This window comes from Seriola lalandi, unplaced genomic scaffold (genome assembly GCF_002814215.2).
Source record: "Seriola lalandi dorsalis isolate HSWRI2012SDOR001 ecotype SW California unplaced genomic scaffold, Sedor1 jcf7180002054506, whole genome shotgun sequence".
Classification (NCBI taxonomy): domain Eukaryota; kingdom Metazoa; phylum Chordata; class Actinopteri; order Carangiformes; family Carangidae; genus Seriola; species Seriola lalandi.
In genome coordinates, this window is record NW_019525059.1 from 72,965 (window position 1) to 93,394 (window position 20,430).

The 20,430-nt window shown below is 45.5% G+C and overlaps 1 protein-coding gene across 2 annotated transcripts in view; it reads left to right on the forward strand.

Moving 5' to 3' along the window:
* Window positions 1–20,430, forward strand: part of dnah9 (dynein, axonemal, heavy chain 9) — a 127,756-nt gene that overhangs the window by 48,691 nt on the left and 58,635 nt on the right. For both annotated transcript variants that reach the window (XM_087175838.1, XM_087175837.1), the window contains exons 38-51: window positions 441–651; window positions 739–866; window positions 1,179–1,287; window positions 2,237–2,384; window positions 2,866–3,040; window positions 3,866–4,039; window positions 4,967–5,174; window positions 7,239–7,404; window positions 8,121–8,223; window positions 9,987–10,226; window positions 15,568–15,729; window positions 16,769–16,965; window positions 18,456–18,618; window positions 18,888–19,011. In XM_087175838.1, coding sequence (XP_087031964.1) covers window positions 441–651; window positions 739–866; window positions 1,179–1,287; window positions 2,237–2,384; window positions 2,866–3,040; window positions 3,866–4,039; window positions 4,967–5,174; window positions 7,239–7,404; window positions 8,121–8,223; window positions 9,987–10,226; window positions 15,568–15,729; window positions 16,769–16,965; window positions 18,456–18,618; window positions 18,888–19,011 — 2,308 coding nt within the window. The remainder of the gene's footprint in view (window positions 1–440; window positions 652–738; window positions 867–1,178; window positions 1,288–2,236; window positions 2,385–2,865; window positions 3,041–3,865; window positions 4,040–4,966; window positions 5,175–7,238; window positions 7,405–8,120; window positions 8,224–9,986; window positions 10,227–15,567; window positions 15,730–16,768; window positions 16,966–18,455; window positions 18,619–18,887; window positions 19,012–20,430) is intronic.

Sequence of the window (20,430 nt, forward strand, 5' to 3'; positions counted from 1 at the left end):
GAATAAAGACGTTTTTCAAACATTATGCAAAAGGATTCGACAAGAGAAGAAGAGAGGCAATAAAATATGTAAGAATAATTAGTATAATTAGGGATAAAACAATATAAATAAAACGCATTTCACTAAAGGATGACAGAAAGAAATGTAAGGCATCGTTTGCTCATGTTTCTGTCACTTGTGCAGATGAAGAAGAGAAACTTATCGCCCTGGGTGAAACGGGTGAAACGTCCCTTCAGTTGTCCCGACAGGATAATGAGGCTGCAGATATGTGAAACACTAAGCTGCTGCACTGCAGCGCTCCACACCATCACCTTATATTCTCTATAAACCACGGCATTGAGCGTGAGACACAGTGGACTGAGTGCTGCTTCGTCATGTAGTGAAAGATTACCTGGACACCATGTGATCCTCTGACGCCTTTCCCTCCGTCCGTGTGGCAGGTGGTGCAGCTGGAGGAGCTGCTGGCCGTGCGCCACTCCGTGTTCGTGGTCGGGAACGCCGGCACCGGGAAGAGTCAGGTGATGAGGTCGCTCCAGAGGACCTATCAGAACATGAAGCGCAGACCCGTGTGGGCGGACCTGAACCCGAAGGCCGTGACCAACGACGAGCTCTTCGGGATCATCAACCCGGCGACGAGGGAGTGGAAAGACGGTGATGAGGGAGGGAGTCCTGCGGGGACAGCGTTTACCTGAACGCCACCTGACCTGAGTAACCAACACGCTGCCTCTCCTCCCACAGGCCTCTTCTCCAGTATCATGCGGGAACTCGCCAACGTCAGTCACAACGGGCCCAAGTGGATCGTTCTGGACGGAGACATTGACCCGATGTGGATCGAGTCCCTCAACACAGTCATGGACGACAACAAGGTGTGAAAGAGCTGAGACTGTGTGTGTGAGACAGGACAGGTGTGTGTGTGTGTGTGTGTGTGTGTGTGTGTGTGTGTGTGTGTGTAAAGTCTTTTGTTCAGTATCAGAATGACATTTCCACTGTGGGCTGTAGCTCATCAGTGGATGTGAATGAGAGGACGTTGACTCATCACTGATGCCACAGTAGTGAACTACGTGTCCTCTGTGGAAGAGAGTAAATCACATGATGCTGAGGACGACAGGTGACATAATCCAGGTTTAGACTGTAGAAAGCACAAACTTACCTGCTGCTGCTGCTGCTGCTGTTGTCAGGTGCTGACTCTGGCCAGCAACGAGAGGATCCCTCTGAACCCGACCATGAGGCTGGTGTTCGAGATCAGCCACCTCCGCACCGCTACACCTGCCACTGTGTCCAGAGCAGGTAGTCCTCCTTTCCTCTTTCCTTTCCTCTTTCCTTTCCTCTTTCCTTTCCTTTCCTTTCCTTTCCTTTCCTTTCCTTTCCTTTCCTTTCCTTTCCTCTTTCCTTTTCTTTCCTTTCCTCTTTCCTTTCCTCTTTCCTTTCCTCTTTCCTTTCCATTCCTTTCCTTTCCTTTCCTCTTTCCTTTCCTCTTTCCTTTCCATTCCTTTCCTTTCCTTTCCTCTCCTTTCTTTTCCTTTCCTTTCCTCTCCTTTCCTTTCCTTTCCTTTCCTCTCCTCTCCTTTCCTTTCCTTTCCTTTCCTTTCCTCTCCTTTCCTTTCCTTTCCTTTCCTTTCCTTTCCTTTCCTTTCCTCTTTCCTTTCCTTTCCTTTCCTTTCCTTTCCTTTCCTTTTCTTTCCTTTCCTTTCCTCTCCTTTCCTTTCCTTTCCTTTCCTTGCCTTTCCCTTCCTTTCCTTTCCTTTCCTTTCCTTTCCTCTCCTTTATTTTCCTTTCCTTTCCTTTCCTTTCCTTTCCTTTCCTTTCCTCCTGTGTTTGATTTACCTGTAAACTTCCTTTTGCAGCGAGGCTCGTACAACATATTATTTAGTCCCACACTTTAATTTAACAATGTTCAGGATTCATTTAGGATGAATGAGTCTGAACAAACTATAAAAACAAAATCAAACAAAGAGGTAAAGTCAATATTTGTTGTTATATGTATTTTACTGGTGCTTTTGCTGTGTGGTAATTAGAAATGTTAAAGAGCTGTGATTGCATTTTGAATGGTGAATTTCACTTTAATTCTTATTTTTAATTGTTTTTATTTAGGCAGTATAAACCTTCCTTTGTCGTCTGCTGCGTGCACTGCAGTAGGAACGTGGAGGTAACATAGATTACTCATGGAGGCTGAGAGGCCCAAAAACAAGTTGTCGTCCATGTGTCTGAGCTCCACCACGCATGTTCTTCCCTCCAGGCATCCTGTACATAAACCCGGCCGACCTCGGCTGGAACCCCCCGGTGTCCAGCTGGATCGACAGGAGGGAGGTCCAATCAGAGAGGGCCAACCTGACCATACTGTTCGACAAGTACCTCCCCTCCTGCCTGGATGCCGTCAGATCCAGGTGAAGCAGCTCGTCGGCGGCTCTGTGTCACGATCGGATGACGCAGGATGTCGGGGTGTGACATAACGCGGGGAGGGGCCGTGCAAAAAAAGTGGGCGGGTTGGACCGGAGCGAACGGGGACTGACTCAGAAGAATTGGATGCTGTTGTTTTGTACAGGACCACTCGCCTCCTCCAACACCTCCATTAGCACTGCTATTGGAGCAGACAACAAGAACAGGAAGCAGAGGAGGGAGACACAGAGGAGGAATATGTTATCCTCACTGAGAGGCTACACTTAATAATGATTTGTCATCCGCTTTCTTGGAAGCAAACACAATTACTAACACAATTACTGTATTTTCTTTCTGTTAAAACATCTGCGATACAAAATGACATCGGGTGAAAACATAATTTAATCTTTTAGTTTTTCCTCTTTTTCTCACTGAAATGAGTCACACGCACGACGAGTCAGTGATGTAATGTTGTCCGTCTCCGCTCAGGTTTAAGAAGATCATCCCCATCCCGGAGCAGAGTCTGGTCCAGATGCTGTGCTACTTGCTGGAGTGTCTGCTGACTCCAGAAAACACCCCGGCAGACTGCGCCAAGGAACTCTATGAGCTCTATTTTGTCTTTGCTGCGGTCTGGGCCTTTGGGGGAGCCATGTTCCAGGACCAGGTACTGTGTGGGCCTCTGGGCGTGTGAGGCGCTTACTAAGTGGTTGCATAAAGAGGGAAAAGAATGGCACGTAACTGAAAAAGCTGAATGATTTTTTTTTTTTTTTTTTGCCCTCCCCGTAACTTCTTCCTGAAAGAATTTCTTGCACTTGCATTATGGGTATTCCTTCGGTATTATTTAAGCCTCGATGACTCTTATGCAACTCAACTGCGTGTCTGTGTTTATGAAAAGTCATTTGAAAGTTATTCTCAGTTGAAGAAATGGCAGAGATCTCCATCTGAAAATGAAGTGGACTGCGTTCCCGCTCAGCGACACACAGACCGGCTGAATTTAAATCAGCAGCAGAGCCGTGGCGAGCAGTTGCTAAGCAATCCAGTTAGTGGCGTACAGTAAGCGCGTCCATCTAAGTTATGGGATAAAACTGCTCTCCCCTTGGTACAAATGTACTCCACTTTATTTTCCCATCACAAATGCATTTAAATGCTAAGTGGTTTTATTGACTGGAGAGTTGGTAGTGAATAGAGGAGACAGGTACCAAGGGGTGGGGAGGCAGAGAGGAAGGCGATGAGCTGCCAGGCAGCAGGTGATGAGGCTACTTCACTGTCTGAATCAGACAGATGGATAGATGGGCCTGCCATCTCTCATTTTCTCCCCTTCAACTGCCGTGGCTGCATCTCTGCGTTACTGCCATTTTATTTGTCCCCTGGTTTGTATTCACACCGGAGTAAATCAAACGCACAGATCCATAGCTACTGTATGGAGGAGAAACAGCAGAGGGGGAAGTCATTTTTAGAGTATTGACCCTCTGTGTCTCTGTGTGAGCAGGTGGTCGACTACAGAGTGGAGTTCAGCAAGTGGTGGGTGGCCGAGTTCAAAACCATCAAGTTCCCATCGCAGGGCACCGTGTTTGATTACTACATCGACCCCGAGAGCAAGAAGTTCGAACCCTGGTCCAAGATGGTGCCAAGGTTCGAGATGGACGCAGATACTCCGCTTCAGGTACGACGGCGAGGTTTCATCCACTGGATTCATTCTTGCTTTAATAATTAGTCATTTCACAGGAGTTAATAATCAACAACCAATTAACCAGTTAATATTTCTGTGTAAACAACTTGTTTCCAGCTGCTGCAACAAACATCTGTATTCCACCATTAAGCTTTGATAAAAACGACACACTGACACAGTCAACAGGAAGCTGGAGCGTTTAGCAGCGTTCGCCATGACTCGGTGAAGCAGCAACAGAGTTTATGAGGATAATGTTTATTAACTTTCCAGAAGTGTGACTCCAAATTAATGCTAAATGCTAAATGCTATACTGTTCTTCTGTATCTAGTTTATAGTCACATTTCAGCCGTACCAACTTTATATGAACGTATATAGCACTTTTATGAATTAAGCATATTATTTCAGTGTTTATAAAGCTATAGACCCAAAGTCAATATTATTGACAGCGTATCTGTATGACAAGGAGTAACAGTAAATTACAGTAGATAGATGCCAAAGATTCGGTTGAGGTCATTGGTTTGTTCACCAGGGGGCGGAGTTTATTTAAATTTTTTCTTTTACTCTAAAATGTTTCATTCAGTCTTTATCACAATTCTTTAATAATTTAATGTTTGTTTTTCTTTGCTCATATTGTCCGATACAGTGTTCAACATCTGTATTGACTTTATCATCATTTGTCAAAAGCAAAATGTTTCCTGGTTCCAGCTTCAGAAATGTGACGATGCTGCTTTTCTGCTTTATTTCATTGTAAAATAGATTTTGTTTTATATTTTTGTGTCGAGCATTTTCACCACGTTTTCATATTTTATGGACAAAATATTAATTATTTAGTAGAAATAATAATGTGTGCGTGTGCGTGTGTGTGTGTGTGTGTGTGTGTGTGTGTGTGTGTGTGTGTGTGTGTGTGTCTCCCATGCACAGGCGTGTCTGGTCCACACGACGGAGACCATTCGAGTCCGTTACTTCATGGACCGCCTCCTGGAGCGCCGTCGACCCGTCATGTTGGTTGGGAACGCCGGGACCGGGAAGTCTGTCCTGGTCGGGGACAAACTGGGATCGTTGGACGCGGAGAAATACATGATTAAAAACGTCCCCTTCAACTATTACACCACGTCTGCTATGCTCCAAGGTAGAAACCATGTGACAGGATTTATACACCTGCTGTAGAAAATGATAGCTTCTGATTGGTTGATGATCAGACGTGCTGTTCCTCACCTGTCCACCAGATGTCCTCAGACAGTTCTCTATACCTGCTTGCTCACCTGGTCCTGATTCCCTGTCAGCTCCCCACTATTTATACAAACCCAGTTTCACTCACTCTCGCTGAGATCTTCAATGTTGCTTTCCACATGTGCGTTCCAGCCTCTTCCACTTGTACCTGTTGCTGGTCCTTGTTACCTGACAGGTGCTCTGTAGCTGTACATCACCAGTACTGAGCTCTGAACTGAGAATCTGGACTTGCTAGCCAAGCAGCTTTCCATTCAGTCCAGCGTTGGGCCTGCTAGCCCTCAGCATGCTTCCAAGTCAGCTAGCTTTGCATCTGCTAGCCACCAGCTTCCAAGTTGGTTAGCATCCAGTTGGCTAGTTCCTGGCCTGCTTCCAAGGCTAGTGTTATGCCTGCTAGCCCCTGGCCCGCTTCACAGACAGGCAGCTGTCTGCCTGCTACTGCCTCTGAGCTGACTGTCTTCCTGCCAGATCCTGCGCCTCTCATTCAGTCTCACCTCAACATTTTCTGTGGGAATCCTCGTGTTGGAGCTCCGGGACTAAATCATGTCTCAGCTGCTCAGGGTCATGCTACATCCTTATTCAGCCATCCCATCAACATGCTGGATCTTGAGTCTGCAGTCCTGCTGTTCTGTTGTCCTCCTGCCCCCGGACTGTTTGTCATGCTGATCACCTTTACTTTCATTAAGTCTCCTCCCTGAATCTGTCTGCCCTCGTCCTGCCCCGTGCCCCATAATATAAGTGTCATTGCTGTAAATCGAGGGTTGAGCTCATCCTTGTTTTTAAGGCCATTTTCCTTTTGCTCTTTCTTGGATGTAGCTAGAAACCTAGGAAGACGATGTCTCTTATTTGTTGACTGTTCGCTCGGCAGAATCTATTGTTAATGTTGAAGATGTGGGTGGTGAGTCAGAGGTAAGGAGCCTGTGTCTCTGTGAAACCCTCCGAGAGAAACTTGAGATCTTGGACTATTAAACAAAAACACGACTTGACTCCACAGCAGTTTAAAAACTGGATGATTTTCAGTTTTGCTGTTGTTTCCTTGGCTGTAGGAAACATGCAGAGCAGGTTGCCGGTTCGATCCCCGGCTCCTCCGAACCCAGGTTGCATCATCAAACACAATACGTGATAATGGACTTGGTGGAGTCTATTATTTTCTATAATAGCACATCATTAGCTGTTAGCCATTAGCTGTTAGCTGTTAGCAGTTAGCTGGCCTTAAAAGGTCAAACTTTTTTCCAAAATACAAACATAAAAGGCAAAGAAAAGTTAAAAACTAAACCTTTTGTGAAGCAGAATTCATTTTTTTCTGTTTCTTATATAATTTTATAATTTCAGCTGGAAAATTACATTATTTTAAGACTTTAAACACAAAAGGCCATTTAAGACCATCATGTGCTTTTTCAACATGAACAGCTGTCACTGAATTATGCCAAAACATGTTCTTGTATTTGTATTTAATTGCCTATTTTTAATGAACCCTGTTTGATTCATAAGCATCAGATCTGATAAAACCTTCGCCAGTCGTTTGTTTATATGTTTAGTTAATACTTTATTATCACAATTAATTAAACTTATAGGTCTAAAGTCTGAAGGAGATTATTTACATTTACCCGGAAACTATAGCTTGATACATAGAGATAAGAAGGAATCAGTTATTTCAGATGCATCTTGTGATTTGAATGAAAAAGGAGACAAAAAAACAAAATGTTTGGTAAAATTCAACAGAAAATCCGTCTATACCAGATGTTTTTTTCCTGTTTCCTAAACATCAAAATGTCACGACCCCTTAGATCCATATTGTGACCCTTTGGGGGGTCCTGACCCCCAGGTTGAGACCACTGGCCTCTACCAGTTAAAACACAGATCCTTGCCACATTACCTAAACTACTCCTGATATTGTGAATGAGATCACACCGTTCTCAGTTCACATTCTTCTCCTAATCTCTGCTGCTTCCTTCCTCTCCTGCAGCGGTGCTGGAAAAACCCCTGGAGAAGAAAGCGGGGCGAAACTACGGACCTCCGGGCAGCAGAAGACTCGTCTACTTCATAGACGACATGAATATGCCTGAGGTGGATGCATACGGCACGGTGCAGCCTCACACACTCATACGCCAACACATGGACTACCACCACTGGTACGGCTCTGACATTAGCATGCAGCTGTGCGGTTTACACACAGTATGTGTATGTATGAGCCAACGTTTGCTGTTTGAAAGAGGAACATTATGCCTGGACTGTAAAATACCACAGCAGCCGTGGAACTGTTCCTCACCGTAATTGCTTAAACGATGACCAGTCAGACAATTTTCTCCATGTATTAACATAGAAGATGATTCAGATAATGGAGCGCCTGCAGCTGACAGGTGAAGCACCCTCATAATTCACACAAACAGCCTTTCTGCTGAAAACTCCCTCCTTTCAGTATCCAGACAGATTCCCGCCTCACTATCAATATGCTGCAACTTTTATGAGAGTCAAAAGTCAAATGTGAGAGCAGGGCTGTGTGATTCCCCTTAAAAGGATTTTGTTGCTCGTCTCTCTGACACACTGAGGCCATTCTGAACATGGTTCCACTGCGTCAGACACAGGCCGACTGGCTTAGACACGGTCAGCCCATTAGAGATATGCTGGGAGGATTTCAGGTATGAAATTGAGAGGAGGGAGGATGCTACTGAGCCACGCCAGCTTAAGTAGGAGCTGAGGCGTCCATATCAGCAGAGGTGTGTGTGTGTGTGTGTGTGTGTGTGTGTGTGTGTGTGTGTGTGTGTGTGTGACAGAGAGAGAGAGAGAGAGCTTGTGTGCATGCAAGGCTGTTAAATAATGATTTCTTCATGTGTCTGTGTACTCTCAGGTACGACCGTAATAAACTGCTTTTGAAGGAAATACACAACGTTCAATATGTGTCCTGCATGAACCCCACAGCCGGCAGCTTCACCATCAATCCACGGCTGCAGGTACACACACACACACACACACACACACACACACACACACACACACACACACACGCAGCATGTCTTCACAGCACATCGTGTTCCATTGGTTATGCAACACACTGCTGAGGTTACATGTGCACTAATTCCTCTTGCACATGTTATCATAGAAAGTCTTTATATTTGCCTCCTCTTATTAAATTTGGGGACATTATGTGCTTTTCTTTTCCCATTTGTTTATTCATTTGTAATTTTTTTCCGACCGACACATTGTTTGTTTTGTTCTGCGCGAGCGTTTGTTTGTTCATTCATCAGGGCGTTCATGCAGAGACTGGTTGATTAGATTTTGACTAAACTTTAAGAAAAAGGCTTCGACATAATTCACCATTTAGGAAATTACATTGGTTTTCCTGAGGGCGGTTATTTCCTTATTCATTTGTTTGTTTGTGCAACATCTCAGACTGAACTGTGAGGTATCAAAACTTCTGAGGGTAAAGAAAAACCCTGGTCAAATCATCCCAACCCCAACCAGCGTGGAGAGAAACCTGGTGTCAGGGTCTCTCATGTCAGTTTATGATTAAAGCCTCGTTATGTGACGCTCTTGTTAAAGGATAAGCGTGACATTAACTTACATTTTTCTGATTGTCTGCGAATCACATCAGAAGGCCTAAACGTTTCCTCCATGTCCGAGGCACTCAGTCACAACTCCACCTGTGCATTGCTGAGATTTAAATCTTTAAAAATGCATCACAAATATGTAGCTTCATATTTCTAAAAGGCTCAGTAACGTCGGTAGTATTTATTGGGGACTATTTTCAGTCGCCCAGCTCATTGTAATAGTTTTCAGACGACAGTGGAGCTCGGTGGTAATACTTGTTAGTTAGTTAGATATAAAAAAGAAAAAGAAACACACAGCGACTGAGGACAAACTGGTCTCCAGCGTCGAGGTCACACAGTTTGCATGCACAACCTTACTGCTGGCTGTGCTGCTGGGAGAGGATGGTCATTATTAGCCTGACCATAAGAGGTCACACAAAGGTCACAGGTCTGAGCTGTTTGAACAAACAAGCTCTGCAGTTGTTGTTGTCATCAGGCGGAGTGTGGGGCATGTTGGAGAGTCACGTGTTGATCTTCGACCATTTGACGCATGTGTTTGAGTTCATTTAGAGGCGGTTTCTCCATTACACAGCTGGTCCACCGGAGCGCTGACACGTTTATTTTTACACTGTAAAATGTCTCATGCAGCACGTATTGTGTGTTCGTCACTTTTCCTTAAAGTCACAGTGAGAAGGACGTTCAGGCATCTTCTTCTTCATGTGACATATTTCTGTGTGAGAACATATTAAAGTTCAAACGGAGGTTAAAATGAAATTCTTCAAATTTCAGCGAATCCCATTTGATTGAAAAGATTTATGTTTATGTTGTAATTTTGTTTTTAATCACTAAAGTTAAAGACGTTTATGTTCAGTAAGATACCCGTCACACTGTGGCGACAGGAGAGACCAGGAAGACACTTATAACTGAAATACTGAAGGTCCAACTTTAACTGAACTGCCAGAACCACTTTTCCAAAGGACAGTCGTAATTACTGGTGGAACTTAAAGAGCGTCGTCACATTTGAATTTAAAAGGCAGATGTGACTGAGTGACAGTCCCCGTCCACTTACTGCTGCAAACACCCACAAGGTGACCTTTGCTTTTAGTCTAGAAGACGACGGGCTGCATCATTAGCGAGGAGCAGCACATTTACCGCCGCCGTGTCCTGTGCTCTGTCTGCATCCACAGCGCCACTTCTCTGTGTTCGCCCTGTCGTTCCCTGGAGCCGAGGCCCTGAGCACCATCTACACCTCCATCCTGTCCCGGCACCTGAGAGGGGAGGGCTTCGCCGCGGCCCTGCAGAAGAGCTGCCCCACCCTGGTCCAGCTGGCCCTGGCCCTGCACCAGCGCATCTCCTCCGCCTTCCTCCCCACCGCGGTCAAGTTCCACTACATCTTCAACCTGAGAGATCTGTCCAACATCTTCCAGGTAACACACACACGGCAAATGTGCAAGTTTATAAGTTTGAGATTCAGATTTTCACTGCGTCATCTCAGAAGTTACGTGGTAGAAGTTGTGTGCTTCTTCACATTTCTCTCTTTTCCATCTCAAACAAGGAGTTGGATATTTCGCTCTCTCTCTCGTTCTCTCTCTCTCTCTCGTTCTCTCTCTCTCTCTCTCTCTCTCTCTCTCTCTCTCTCTCTCTCTCTCTCTGTTTCTGTGGCTCTGCCTCCCATGTGGAAAGAGCCAGGCTTCTGTCACTAATTTCTCATCTAAATGATTATTGATTTAAGAGCCGGGGTCTGAAAGCTAGAAATAAGTCTGAAATAAGTGTAACAGAAAATAGAATGGATTTGCACTTCCATGGGTGTTAGTGATGATTTAATGTATTTAAATGAATATAATATCAGAGCAGGAAGGCTGTCAAGGGAGAAGCTTTTGGGGCAATATTTCTGTCAGAATACTCCACGGTTTCATGGAGGGCAGGCGCTCTCATTTAACATACTCGGCTGTATAATTAATGCTTTAAGCCACTCAGCTATAGGAACTTCATTTTTCATCATTCCACCCAGGAGTCAGCTCTGGGCTCGTGCTATACTGCGACTGTGCTGTATGTACAGAATGCACAATGCTGCTCTCTGTACACCGACATGCACTCAATATTTTACATATTAACAGTGGATGAAAGGACAACACTTGAAGCTAAAGGGGTAGTTAGAGCTAAATGCTAACGTCAGCATGCGAACAGTCTCCTGGTGCAGAAGTTTAGCAGGTAAAAAATCTTTTACCACTTAGTTTAGCCTGTTAGCATGCTAACATCTGCTGCTGAGCACTAAACACAAATTAGAGCTGATACTTTCTATTTGCTCATTAAACCAAAGTATTGGACAAATTAAAACTTGATGACCTGATGATGGCGCTAAAGGAAACGTTTATTCTTCTTCCTTGTCATAACCTTGTACCTATATTACCCACAATGCAGCTTGATTTGCTGAGAGTTTGGTCAGAGATTCTCCTTTGTAACTTCACACCGCAGGACTTTTTTTTCAGTCTTCAGCGCCAACTGATGCCGACTCACCTGAGGACACGGGAGACTTTACGTGAGTTCCCCTCAGGGATCATCGTGAGAGGAGACTGACCCTCTGTTCCACATTTCATGGCGATCCATCCAGTTGTTGAGATGTAAAATGAACGTTTCCAGTGAAAGGGTTAGGCCAACAGTTACCAGATTCAACCGTAGAAATCTTTTTGTACAGACAGTAAAAGTCCCCAGATGACAAACAGTGATGACTCTGTTTAAAACAGAGAACTTGAGAAAGAAGTTCACACCCTGTCTGCTTTCACACCCGAGGCGCCACGCCTGGAAAGTCACCGTGTTGTTCTGGAAGTGATTCTCTGTTTCTGAAAGTTTTCTGCCATTGGAAAGAAAGAAGAGCCTCCGACAAGCACTTTGTTTTAAACAAGCTGAGGCATTCCTAGTATGACTGCTGGATTTTAGCCATTATAATGAGCTGCTTTGTACCAGGTTTAAGCCTTCTGCACTTTGAGATTAAGCATAATTACCATCCCTGAGCGCAAGCCCTGATGACCCCAAGACTTTCCTTTCACAACTTTGATCACACATAACACTGCCTTCAAGCAGCGGGGAGTTTAGCCACGCCATAACACTTTGAGGCCGGTGTTTGAAGAGGCCATTCTGCACAGCGTGACTGGACGTCCAATAACCGCGGAGAGGAAACAATGTCAAAGCTCTCTTCGCCGCTCCTCTCTCCACCCGGAGAGAGATCGTAGAGAAAGCCACGCAGTTGACTCCTGGAGCTCGTTTGAAGTTTTTTTTCTCTGCAAACTTCTTGGGCTCCTGGCTCTCACACCTCAGGAGAGGCGGGAGGGAGGTGAGCAGCCTCGCAGCTCTCAGCTCTGCCTCAGCTGTAATTCCCCCACCATTACATCTGTGCTTTTGAGCCTTCAGAAGTGGGAAAGTATTCGGCGTGACAGTACAAACGCTTCCTCTAATTTTCGAGCACGAGGCCTAAATAGCTGTCACTCAGTGTTTTTCTGGCCTGACGTCTCAGATGTTTACCTCAGCGGAAATAATTGGCCGACTTTTTGTGATTCACTTTGTTTTTTTTTTTTGTTTTTTGTCTTTAAAACTTTGCAGCTCGGAGATGCAGCCAAAGGTAACTGGTTCATTATGATCAAGTCTAATGAGGCTGAGAGACGAACTCAGGGACTGTGTGACTCTTTAAAGGTGTTTTTAAATGCGACAAACGAAGCAGGTCCAGACGGCGCTGAAGGTTGCATCTTTATGAGAGTGTTGAGATTATTGATTTTTTGTAATTTAACATCACACAGAACAAAGATGTAAACAGGTGAGGTAACAATAATAAAAATGATCATCATAATAATCACAAAACAATAAAATTAAGACAGAGAAAAAAAATTACATAAATAAATATATAACTCTATATATACACAGGGTAACCATTGGCGTCACCTATCATAATGCCATCACTCATGTCTCACCATAACTATGATAATAAAAGGAAACAAAAACTCAAAGTCCAAAATGAAGGTGAACAGGAGCAACAGTGGAGAACATCAGGAATACAGCAGGATGTCAACAGACGGACTGAGACTAAATACACACAAGGGGAGATTGAACACATCACAGACACACATGGGAATCCCCTTCAAAATAAAACAGGAAATATAATCAAAAATCAAAAACAAAACAAAGTAGTGAACCAGGACAGATCTGTGATCCACATGAGTCAGTCTCTCTTCTGGTATTAGGCCCTTGTTGTTGTTGTTGTTGTGTTGTTGTTGTCGTTGTTGTCGTTGTTGTTGTTGTTGTTGTCGTTGTTGTTGTTTGCCCCAGGTTAGTGTTGTATTATAGAAAGTTTCTCATCGTCCCGCCCTGTGTTTGTTAAGTCAGATGTGCTCTGAGTGATGTACAGTGGTCGAATCAAACACTAACAGGGCAAGACAAACAGTTTGGCATCAAACCCGGAGCGTTGTCAAAGAGCTCTGTTCGCCAGCGCTCGTTCTCTGCCATGACCAGCGGGCATATCTGTGGGCCTGTCTTCCCCACGTCAGCCTAAATGAGCTCGAAGCTGGGGAGGCGAGGGAGGAGATTTGAAGGGGGGGGGGGATGGAAGAAGAGGACGGAGACAAGGCAAAAGGAAAGAGAGAGAGTACACAAGAGAGTCTGAAGCCGAACAGTACTGACTGTACAATATGTCCGTATGATGTTCCGCAGATAGTCAGCTGGGTGCTTCTTTTTTTTTAGGGGGGGGGGGCATTGTTTGGGGCTCGGAGCAGCTGTCAGGCTATGAGGAAAGTGCGCCCGCAGCAGACTGGCTGACAGACAGACAGATACATGCCGACACCCAGAACTCTCTAATCCCTCTCCTCCGAGCTGAACAAAGCGTCGAAAGATCAGGGACAGAGCGCTGGAGATCTTCTGCCAAAGTCGGCTGGAGAGAAGGAAAACAAAGTCGTCGTCCCCCCCCCCCATCTCAGTTTGTTAGGACTGTGCTGTTAGTTCGATCCGTACTAAGTATGACTGTTGCGTGGAGTCGCCATATGGTGTTTTGTTTTGCTCAGGCGCACTCTTACACAAAAAAATGCAGAGTGTCGTGATTGACGCCATTAAGCGGTGAAATGGAGTAGAAGAAGACAGATCTATTAAGAGTCAAAGGATTAGATCATTCACACATACTTGGGGGAAAACATCTTGATGTTTTGTAGATCTAGAGAAGCGGCAATAATTCTGGCTCAGTTTGAATCTTCAGCACACACACACACACACACACACACACACACACCTCCCATCTGCACCATTACACAGTGGATTTAACAGCCAATTGTCACATTCACTGGGCTCAGATATGAAGGCAGATCAGATTCAGCTGGCTTTACCCCCGGAGATGATTCTGTTGATTAGAATAAGTTCTGGGGCTGGAAACACACAACATCTGTTTGCCTCAGCCTCCTGGGTGACAGTGCACGGAGGGGAACAAACAGCGCCTGGGCGCCAGTCCGTCCCCTTCCTCATCCTATACGGCACCTGTTCTGCGAGGAGCCCAGAACACGCCGCCCGGGCCTGTGGGGAAGCCACCGCGTCACACACGGCTCCTCCAGAGACACATTAATCATCAATCATCGATCGTCCCCCAAACACTCAGCTGCTCGTTGTCTTCATTTTCTTGTTTTTTCTTAATGGAGGACGACGAAAAGTAGCAGGAAAACACACATCTATATTCAGCCGTGTCAGTGTTGGTCACCACGTTGGTCTTGACCCAGATATCGTCACATCCACTGGATGGATTGCCATGAAGTGGAGATATACATGAATTATAAAGAAGCTGGTTATTCCCTGATTTTTTAAAAGTTTTTTTTAATGCAGCTCCTGCAGCACGTCAAATATCTCCACATCTGCCGCATGACTCAACTCAGAGGCTGCAGCTGAAGGTCGACTAGGCCGTCCCATTTCAAAGGCCGTTTCATGGGCAACGAAGGATCCGAGAGGCGGTCCGACGTTTCCCAAGATTCACTGCGCGTCGGTAAAGAAAATAATACAGCAGCAAACGACTCGGACAGAGAGCCCGGCTGCAGCTCCGTCACACGGCTCACGGTACAGCTGTTATACGACCAAAAAAAGGTTGCATGTTGTTAAGGTTGCTAGGCGATGCAACGGTAAGGCCGGACACAGCTGGTGGCACAAAGTGGAAATCCTCCGTAGGCCACACTGTCTCGTTTGTCTCGTTTGGGTTCGGCCTCCGGGACACAGCTGCTTTCAGACGCTGATGAGTCATCACTTTACTTGATCATTAAAAGTCATTACACGACAGTCATTTTCACATCTATGAAGTGCAGTGCGTTAGTCGCTTATACGTCCCGCACGCTGCTTTTTGTTCACGTCGGTGTGAATTTTTCAGGCACTTCACAGGCAGGAAATGTATAAGATGAAAAGGCGGTGGGTTCAGACGTGGTTTTACTCTTTGTTTGAGTATAAAGACTCTTTGGAAGCATCACAGGGAGACGCAGACTCATTCCTCCATTCTTCATAATTCATTTCTTCTGTCCAGCACCTGCCCACAGAACTTATCGCCGCATGCAGCAGTACTTCCAGTACGTGGCGCTGAGATGAAAGAACAGCGCTGCCGTTATTTCCTCAGTTTCTCTGACACACCTAGTAACAGCTTGTCCACTCAATATCCATTGATTTGCTCACAGTGACTGTGCTGTGTTCCCCTCCTTGTTGTAGTGTAAATGTGCCAAATGAAAGTCTAAGCCTCCCTCCCTCCTCCCCCCTCTCTCTGCCCAGGGCATTCTCTTCTGTACCGGCGAGTGTCTGAAAGCCCCCCCGGACCTGCTGAAAATCTACCTGCACGAGTGCAACCGGGTCTACAGAGACAAGCTGGTGGAGGAGCAGGACTTCCAGGCCTTTGATAAGCTGCAGGCGGACACAGTGAAAAAGTTCTATGAGGTGAGAGTTTTTACCTGTCTCTTATACACATCTGCAGGTAGATTTTCAGCAGGTCCGGGGGGGCTTTCAGACACTCGCCGGTACAGAAGAGAATGCCCTGGGCAGAGAGAGGGGGGAGGAGGGAGGGAGGGAGGGGAGGCGGGGGAAATCATTAGGCTGCCTGCTCCGTGTCTGGATCTGGACATCAGTGGCCAACACAGCGAGGAGAAAGAGGAGAGGAGCAGAGGGAATGTTTTGGGCGGGTTGGGGGGGGAGTGATGGGACGGAGGGGTTGGAGAGAATATTAATCAGGGCGGTGTGGGGGTCTGGCTGTCAGGGTCTGCACTGTCAGCCCAGCAAATTGGAAAACATTTTAATGGTTTTCTGTCCACTGTTCCCCTCACTACCCTCGCTGGCTCCATCGCACTGCACACTAGTCATGGCACAATGAAGAACCTGACAAGTGTATGTGTACACACACCCACGGGGGGGGGGGGGGTAATCCAACCCACTCCATGATATATTATTCAGAGCTGGCACCTTCTGTAAACTTATGACAATTTGCCCCTGTGCCACGGAGCAATATGCAGCATGTTTTCTTGCTATTTTTACATGCAAACACAAACGTCTTCAGAGACCGCCGCTCAGTGAGAAAGCGCTTTCAAGTGCTACTATGAAAATGAAGACTGCGCCGGCACATGATATATATATATATATATATATATATATATATATTTGTACCAAAAAGTCATTCATCACACCTACTGCGGCTTTACACCAGCGGAGGTTTGCAGAGGGAGCAGACATCCCTCGGAGACACACACGAAATCTCTCCAGTGAAATATTCGTGGGCCCAACAGTTGCCAGGGTGAAAATGAACTAGGTCACCCTCTGCGCAGCTGTGATATTCAGCTGTGTCCCTGTCCAGACTGTTTAAGCTTAACACTAATGTTATGCTGACAGGGGTAGTGTGTGGCTCTGTATGTTTACCACTGCAATGTGTGTGTGTGTGTGTGTGTGTGTGTGTGTGTGTGTGTGTGTGTGTGTGTCCCTCCCTGAGGACATGGAGGAGACTCTGGAGCAGACCAGGGACATGAACCTGTACTGCCACTTCGCCCGTGGGCTGGGGGAGGCCAGGTACATGGCTGCAGAGTCCTGGAGCAGCCTCAACAGAATCCTGCTGGAGGTGCTGGACAGCTACAATGAGGTCAACGCCACCCTGAACCTGGTGCTGTTCGAGGACGCCATGGCTCACATGTGAGTGGAAGTTTTGGGACCCGGGGACTCTGTGTGTGTGTGTGGAGAGAGAGTGTGTTTGACGGTTCGCTTATTCTCTGTCAAGGAAATCAACGGGCTTCACTGGTATTTTAGGATTAACAGTTCCTTTTTACAGACTGTCAGAGGCAGAGGCGGGAAAATCTGTTCAACATCACGACAGCCGCACAAAGTGACGGAGCAGAGAAATGTGTTGCTCCTCTTGTTGTTGAACCGGCCGACGACCTGTTCTGTTAGAAAGTCTGCTGATATTCTACGTTTCTCTAACTGCCTCCGCCACGACACCCACGGGCTTCTGAAGAGCGGTTTTCAAGCTGCTTCGCCGTCGCTATCTTGGCGGTGCCTGACTCCGCCCCTAACTCCCAGCTAATCCAAACAAATGGGCAAGTGCGGAGGAGGTTTAATAACTGCAGCAAGCACACGCCTGGGTGTCTTGCTCGAAGGCTAAACAAAGGCTAATTCATCTGCGGATAATTCGCTAGTCAACTAGCTAAGCTAACGAGCCAGGTATGGCAAGCGTTGACAATGATAACTAATGATTAGTGCTAACACATAAATAAAATAAAACTAGAATTTCACCCTCCTCAAAATGCAGCAGCACAGACTTCCTCCTGTTCTGTCAATAATGTCAAGCAACCGCACAACAAGACAAATTATCTGTTTGATATTTACATCTTCTGAAAGAGGCCACGCCCCCAATCCTCCATAGAAGCGATGGTCTCGGCGCTGGAGGGTCGGAAGCTTTTCATGGGATTCGGTGAAAATGATAAAAACACAGAATAAATCCAGCTTTATTCCCTCAGTGATGTGAACAGCAGCTAAAATGCAGCAGCTTTAATAAAATCAAAGAAAACTTGCAGCGTTGAACCGGGAGGAAGCGGTTTCCTGAACATAGGAAGGCGACAGGTGAAGGCAGATAATGTTCAGGTGTCTGATTTCCTAAAGATAAACTTGAAAACAGCTGAAAATGTATTATTGTTTTTCTGTGTTATTACCCACAAGTCCAGCTTGTTGTTGAAAAGGTCAGTCCTTTTATCTGTTTTGTGAAGTGTAATCATGGAGACGGTCTGACAAGCAGCACGTAGGTTCTTGTCATTTACCGGGTGAGACGTCTAATAAATGTCATTGTTTATTTCTTCTGGCAGCAGCTTCAAACGAAGCCACAGAGATAAAACTAAAATCAGTTTATCTGTTTAAAGTGAAGAGACGAGAGCAGGATTCATCTGGTTTTAATGAAGATTCTCAGGAGCACAGTATGACTGAGTCTAATGTTTAATCCATTTCATTGTGCTGCATCTTAATGAGGCTGGTGGTGGAAGCAGAGAGACACACAAACTACCTGTTTGTTTGTTTATGACTCAGATTGTCTTCATCCATCTCGCCTCCTTCTGCCTTTTATCTTTTATCTCACCCTTTCCACTCATTCCTCCCTCACCCCCCCTCCCTCTGACTGTCTGCACCCCCACATGTAGCTGCCGCGTAAACCGAATCCTGGAGTCTCCACGGGGCAACGCTCTGCTGGTCGGAGTGGGCGGCAGCGGCAAGCAGAGTCTGACCCGACTGGCTGCCTTCATCTCCAACCTGGAGGTTTTCCAGATTACCTTGAGAAAAGGCTACGGCATCACGGACCTCAAGGTTTCAAAAAACATCCACCTCAACGAGTCTCATTTTAGCTCTTTAAAAGTTTATTACATGCAGCTCTGGCACCAGGTGAGGTCTAAATTTAAACATGGAGATACAGACATAATCCCACAGTAGGTAAACACAGCTCTGCTAATCCGCAGCATCCTCACAGTCACTCAGGTCTCCGGCATGTATCCCTGCAAAATAACCAGGCCTCTCACAGCCCAATCTCATTATGTGTGTCACTCTCCCACTTCTCCCTCTCTCTCCCTGTCACCCAGAGTGACCTGGCGTCCCTGTACATCAAAGCCGGCGTGAAGAATATCGGCACCGTGCTCCTAATGACTGATGCCCAAGTGGCGGATGAGAAGTTCCTCGTTCTGGTCAACGATCTGTTGGCATCGGGTAACAGCAGGCTCCGCTAATTACTGCTTGTCATGTTTTGTGAGGAGAGAAATGCTTTTGCTTCGCCCCATGCAACAAATCACTGTGGTGCCATTTCTGCAGCATCACTCATCGGCTACAGCTCGTCGCTGTGAGGAATGGCGAGCGAGCCTCAGATCCACACGCACATTTATAGTCCACGTTTAAAGGGAGCAACATTAAGCGTTACTGGCTGGATACCAGTGTTAGCAGAGCAGCCGTTTGTAGCTGCAGCACCGGGAGAGACGATCAATGTCGACAGGTGTTAAAACTAGTTGAAGTTGCTCGGTTCAGGGGTTTAACTCAGTCAGGAGCTTAGTTTAGATCATGCTGTGTAGCTGACAGTCCTCCTCACTCATTATTACACTACATGCTACTGTTTCACTGTGTTATATCATGTTATAGATAAAGTACTCTGCTGGTTTTAATCACAGAAACAAGGAGCTCACACACCGTGCTTCTTCTTCTTCTTCTTCTTCTTCTTCTTCTTCTTCTTCTTCTTCTTCTTCCTGGCTCATTCTCACCTGACAGAACGAGCTACAGCTGAACAGCTTCGCTAGTTTGTCGACTTCTGCTGCAGAGAAAAAGTGAACAACACAAGCGTCCTTGAGAAATGTGTTTGAGCTTCACAGCAAGAGAAAAACACTGGGAAATAATAATAATATTACTGTTATTTATACGGAACCTTTGTTCTATAAATAGTGATTTAAATGATTTTCAATAGGATCACAACATTAGGAACTTGAAATGAGGCAGTAAAACGAGGTATTTAGAATAAAATAAGACTAAATAAACTTGAGTAGAATACCCCAGATATAAGATCAAAACAATAAAACAAAAACAGAAGCAATAATTTAAATTAGAAAGATATGTTTTGGGAAGAGATTTTAAAGATGTGATTGTAGAGATCTTCAGGCGGGGATTTCCAGAGCTGAGGAGGCGTGACGGTGAAGACTCGGCCTCCTGAAGGCAGCGGGTTCATGGACCTGTTTCTGTCCTTTATCCTCCTCCCTGTGGTTTTAATAAAGCAGCTCCAAGCGCCGAGTTCAAACTGTAATCAGACGGAAACACGGCGAGTCGTACTCGCTCGGCTGCAGCCGGCCGCCATGTGACCACAGTGACGAAGCAAAGTCCTTTTCATTCATTAAACCTTTAAACTGACTGAAGACAAAGATAAATAGATACTTTATTTATCCCCAATAAAATAAACAAGTGAATTATTAATGTTTATTTATTATGAACTCTGTTTTATTAGATGTTAGAATTAATATAATATATTTTTGCAGTGTGGACCCAGAAAATGTGAAAGGACATGTTGAGGTTTTTCTTTCATATTATTGATACTGACATTATAAAATGAATGTGGAACTATAATACAATACATCATACAATGGCGTGCAC